This window comes from Coregonus lavaretus (assembly GCF_964263955.1).
Source record: "Coregonus lavaretus genome assembly, chromosome: 18".
Classification (NCBI taxonomy): Eukaryota; Metazoa; Chordata; class Actinopteri; order Salmoniformes; family Salmonidae; genus Coregonus; species Coregonus lavaretus.
Window position 1 is genome coordinate 24037215 of NC_140005.1, and position 6047 is coordinate 24043261.

Here is a 6047-nt window from a genome sequence, read left to right on the forward strand (position 1 = left end):
TTGCAATTATGGGATGTAGCTTTTTTGGCCTGTGGGGGGGGGGGGGGGGGGGGGGCGTTTGTCAAGATGAGCCACGCTTTCTTGAAGAGGACAGCTGGGGCTCTGGGACTGTTTTAAGAGCACACTGCGGTTGGATAGGGTGTATTGCCAAATAATCACAGCGCTGAGTCCATCAAATGCTATTTAAACTGGATGCAACTTGCTTTGCTCAATTTCTTCTCTTTTTATGATTTTTGGAATAGGCATTCAGCGGCAAAATCGAGACAGCGAGAAAAAGAACCAATAAACAACCAAGGACATCTACGGGCCTTATCCAATTTTCAACATTTTCTCCAACTTTACCCCCCAGTCCAACATTAGCATGATGTCGTATCTCAAGCAACCACCTTACACAGTCAATGGTCTGAGCTTAACGACCTCCGGAATGGACCTTCTGCATCCATCCGTGGGCTACCCAGGTAAGTTCCAGTACTTTTTATGCGTGTGCATGGATGCTTTAATAATTTATGTCAACTATTCATTTAATTAGATTTTCCAATTAGGGTCAAATCACGTAAAGCCATCATGGATTTAATGCGTCTGGTTACCGATTTATATACAAAACATGCATTTTAACCCCAAGGGATTATTGTTATTAATGCATAATCATAACGCTGCAATGAGGGAAGACATCAACTAAATGTTGTATTCTGTAGTACTGACTTGAAAATTCATATTTCACTAAATGTTTGTAAAGTTTCATTGGTCCTGAATTCGTCTTAGCCCTGCATAGCAAATACATGTGAAACAATGTTGTTAAAAGTTACACTTAAAAGGGAATACATTCCCAGTTGTGTCTCAATATCCCTACTTTATATTCTGATCATCTTATGTGGGTAGAATTAACATTTTGAGTTATGTGCATCTGTTTCTTTTCAACAGCGACGCCCCGCAAGCAGAGACGAGAAAGGACGACTTTCACACGCGCCCAACTTGACGTTTTAGAGGCACTGTTCGGCAAAACTCGCTATCCTGATATATTCATGCGCGAGGAGGTAGCACTGAAAATCAATCTGCCAGAGTCTCGTGTACAGGTGAGTGTTGACACAGGCACAAATACTCTATCTACCTATCCCTGAAGAATAAATATCTGCTGTTTGTGGCAACTCAATAATTGGCATGGCATTCATAAAGAGAAGCTTTGAAAAACGAAATAGACTACTACTCAAACTACTTTTACTTTTATTTCACGTGTTGACCAGTGCTTTTCAACATCAGTATAATAACACATCTCCAAAGTCTATGATCAACACAACACACATTTTCAAAATGATCTGGTTCATGTTTGGTTCATGTGTAAAAGCCTATTTACGTTACATTTTGGAAACGGTATAATAGATCTGAGGGCTTTCTTTAAACTGTTTGGGTGATTCATTGTGTTTTCTATTTTCTGTTTATTTTAGGTTTGGTTTAAGAACCGAAGGGCAAAGTGCCGCCAGCAGCAACAGCAGCAGCAAAACGGCGGGCAGAACAAGGTGCGACCAGCCAAAAAGAAGAGTTCTCCAGCCAGAGAAGCGAGCTCTGAGAGCGGGGCGAGTGGCCAGTTCACACCGCCCTCAAGTACTACTTCAGTCCCGACCATCTCAACCAGCACCGCACCGGTATCTATTTGGAGTCCAGCCTCCATCTCTCCACTGGCTGACCCTCTTTCTACATCCTCCTCCTGCATGCAAAGATCCTACCCAATGACCTACACACAGGCCTCGGGATACAGCCAAGGCTATGCCGGATCAACGTCATACTTCGGCGGAATGGACTGCGGTTCTTACCTTACTCCCATGCACCACCAGTTGTCTGGCCCGGGAACAACACTCAGTCCTATGAGCACCAACGCCGTCACAAGCCATCTGAACCAGTCCCCTGCATCCCTCTCCGCTCAGGGCTACGGAGCCTCGGGGCTAGGCTTCAACTCCACGGCGGACTGCTTGGATTATAAGGACCAAGCGGCATCCTGGAAGCTGAACTTCAATGCCGATTGCTTGGATTATAAAGATCAGACTTCATCGTGGAAATTCCAAGTGCTGTGAAAAGAACAATATGCCTATGTAAACTATTCAAACGAAGATAATGATGATAAATCAAACATATAGCCCTGCCATCCTTCAATAAGATATATGCGTAAAAGACTGATTATTCGTGTCGTCGGTAAGGAACTTCGAGAGAGAAAGTGAGAGAGGGGGGGGGGGGGGGGGGGGGGGCGGGGGGGGGGGGGACTCTCGGTAGCGGCTCGTGTTGTTGGCATGATGTTTGGCCCCGTCCAGTAGAGGAGAAGTTATAATTTATTTTAGCACTGGCAAATATATTTTATTTTCATTAACCTCACAGGTTGAAGCCATCTCATCTGTCTGTCAGTGTGTGCCTCTATGCTTACAGTACAGCACTTTTTGGTTAATTTAAGGAAAAACTTGGAGTGGACTCTTAGTAACTTATCACAGCCACGAACAAACCCTTATCCAAGAACAACATTGCTAGAGGAGCCAATCTTTTGGTTAAGTGTTTGGGATGGACAGGCTTCATTTAAGCCTCTGTCAACTTGCCGACCTATTGGCAGAGGAACACTTTGACCAGGATGGTGTGTGGACTGCGCTCCCCCGAGGCGACATGGATTGACTACTTTATTTAAGAAAAAGTGTTTATAAGGAATCAAAATGTAGTTTCTAAGAGACAATCAGTGTGTGTCTTATATAAATGGTACCTATGTGTTTGTTTTTTAAATCTGTGCTAGCCTTCGAAACTGTGATCTGTTGTATTGTATGCCATTTGTGAGCTCCCTCGCATCAGCGATGACTCTCTGCTGTGATTTTAATAGATTTTTTAACTTTTGAACAACAAAAAAAGAATGGATAATGGTTAAATAATGATTATTGCAAGAGACAACCTGACTGTCCAAACCCATGGTACAACATCTGAAGTGATACTGGAAAATAAAATCGATTACTGAGAGCTCTCTGGACTTAGCCTAGCGCGTCCCTATCCATTCATGTTGATTGTGGATCCCTAACATGGCTCCAAAAATGGTGTGACCCCACCGCTGAACAGACATGAATAAAGGTCCTGAAATCTGACCCCCTCATTTATCAATGAACTAAATATGGATTCACTATTGACTGTGTGTGTGTGTGTGTGTGTGTTGATACATATTTATGTACTTTACAACGTCATCCGTGGACATCAGATGTGGATTAAAGGTTGTGGAATCGAACAAATACATATTCATAGGAAGAGCCATAATACTATTTATTGGATGAATTGACAGAGAATGCACGTTGGATATGCAAAATACTGACATGACTTCAGCCGTTCAAGCAAAAAAGTCAAGTAAAATCTTGGTAGCCAAGATAAATTGCAGGAGGCCTATGCCATGATATTATTTTACCCCAGATTACGATATTTTCTAAACGAAATTAATGAACGAATTGAATTGAGGTGTGTTAATTAGGTCTGTAATTACTATCTTAGTAAGCAATCATTAGCCACACTTGGCCGTTCAATATCCTCCAATCCGCCTCAAACGGTAAACACGCAGCCTACTGTCTACATTGACCATTGTTATAATAAAGAAAACATACTGTAGCTGGTGTTTCAGTCATAAATTGGAGAAATAATACCGAGTAGGCCTATTTCAAGCTATAAAATGGTTGTTGCTCTTTTCTTTGTCAAGCCCACAGACACAAAACATTGATTTGACTCTTCCACGTTAAAATCAAAACAAATAGGCTACGATGGCAGTGAACAGTCCTGCGTCGTTTATTTTTGCTATACAAAATAAGACCTTAGGGCCTATGTATTTCTGCAACAGCAAGGGTATAGACATTTTTTAATATGTTGCATTTTCTTAGTTTCTGGTCCCTCATTTCAGATAGTCTCTGCGACAGGAATGTGCTTATTGGGAAAGTAGTGTTAATCCTGGCCTCAAAGAGAAACTAATCCCAATATTTTACTAGCGGGGTTTCTTTAGGGCACAGTCATTCAAAGACCGCCGCATGCTTCTACCCAACTCTGCATTCCATAGGCTGGCCTACCGAAACAGTTCGTTTTAAGCAGCCTCTCTACAAACACACTTTGACTGAGTTTTTGTTCAACCCATGGATTGACTCGATCTCTACAAAAATAATGAGGTTATAGCAACAATTCATGCAACATAGTAATAATATGGACGTATTTTAAAAACCTCTAATTGCAGATTGCTAAACTGAAGCTGCCCATATTATGCAAACTTTTTCCGAAATCAATTAAAAGGCAACAAAAGATGTCTGCTTAGTTAAGTTAATCAATTATATTGAAACACAGCTCTCTGGAAAGTTCCACTACGAGTCGTAATTGCAAAGTTTCTAGCTTGCCTTCATAATTTTTTGTTGTTGTTTAAACCAAATCCGATTTAGGGGGTGCACTGTTTCTGAGAACAATTGGCACCCTGGAGTCCTCTGTAGCTCAATGGAGAACTTCTACAAAACTAAATCTGGCGAAGGCAAAGAAAGGGGGCGGGGAAAGGGTTTTACCGTCGGCTCCGGGTTATTTCTTAAAGTCTGACTCTGAGCATTTAACGTTATTGTGAGTTGACTGAGGCAAAGTCAGACAGGCAATCGAATCTTTAATTACTCCATGCCTATGCAGTAATTGCTAGAAGTCGAACATTCAATTAGCATCCTTGACATTGCCAATAATCTGTCTTTCATTCGAGTCCTCACTAAAGGAAACACACTAATTAAAACCCGGGTTTGAAATAATTGAACCATTAAAAAGAGGGCTAAAGATTTGGAATTTATTCCTTTTATTCCATTTTATCCCTTAGTCCAGAAAAAATGGTGACTGAACAGTGTGTGCGTGTGTGTGTGCGTGTTGGTGTTCGTGTGTGTAACGCAAATTATAATTATTATCAGCTAAAATAGATGGTTAGTTTAGATGTAAGTGAAAGTTCAGTTGTATCAACCAAAAGGTCTAATTGAATGCAAGTAGACCAGTAATTGTAAAAAAAAAAATGAAAAAAATAATAATAAACGTATATGTAACAATAATCAATGAAACAATAATAATTCAAATGTAAACAATATCTGCAGTTGTCTGTGGCATTCATGTTCAAGAGATGGCGTCTCCTCATGCAGTGTCAACCACTACTGGCCTCTGCCCTTCAGACTGTACAATGTGTTTCCATGTTTGTAATTGAAGTTCATTTGCAGGAAGATTTTTATAACAACGGACAACTTTCGGTCGGCTATAAGCATTTGGTTTGACCATAAATTATTAGTGTTCTTAAGGGGAAATCCTAACGATAAGTGCACGTAATTTGTATATGTGCATAAAGTATGGAATTAATTTTAAGCGCGGGAATTAAGGATTCGGATTGGGACCTAGCGCACAGAGACTGGTTTCTCTCTAGGTGTCTTCACTATTTGCTCTTTGGGGTTTTAGGCTGGGTTTCTGTATAAGCACTGTGACAACTGCTGATATGAAAAGGGCTTTATAAATTCATTTGATTGATTCACAGCACATAGGTTATTCATGAGAGATTCTAATGGAAATATAACAAAAATCAACTAGCTCATACAATGCAATCAAATCCCTTTGTAATTAGGCCAAACTGATGATGACAGGGTTAACATACAGTACCAGTCAAAAGTTTGGACACACCTACTCATTCAAGTGTTTTTCTATATTTTTACTATTTTCTACATTGTAGAATAATAGTTAAGACATCAAAACTATGAAATAACACATATGGATGCATGTAGTAACCAAAAAAGTGTTAAACACATTAAAATATATTTTATAGTTGAGATTCTTCAAAGTAGCCACCCTTTGCCTTGATGACAGCTTTGCACACTCTTGGCATTCTCTCAACCAGCTTCATGAGGTAGTCACCTGGAATGCATTTCAATTAACAGGTGTGCCGGTCATCTCAGTGCAAGAGGCGTCACTACAGACCCTGGTTCCATTCCAGGCTGTATCACAGTCCGACCATGGTTGGAAGTACATTAGGATGGCGCAAAATTGGCCCAGCGTTGTCCGGG

General features: G+C 40.6%; 1 protein-coding gene across 1 annotated transcript; it reads left to right on the top strand.

Annotated features, from left to right (window-relative positions):
* Nucleotides 1-361: 361 nt before the first annotated feature.
* LOC311145467 (homeobox protein OTX2-like) lies at nucleotides 362-2066 on the top strand (the record flags this gene model as incomplete). The annotated part of the gene is made up of 3 exons (XM_084181711.1): nucleotides 362-458; nucleotides 922-1073; nucleotides 1443-2066. 3 exons carry the CDS (start codon nucleotides 362-364, stop codon nucleotides 2064-2066), a joined length of 873 nt encoding a protein of 290 aa, XP_084037837.1.
* Nucleotides 2067-6047: the final 3981 nt, after the last annotated feature.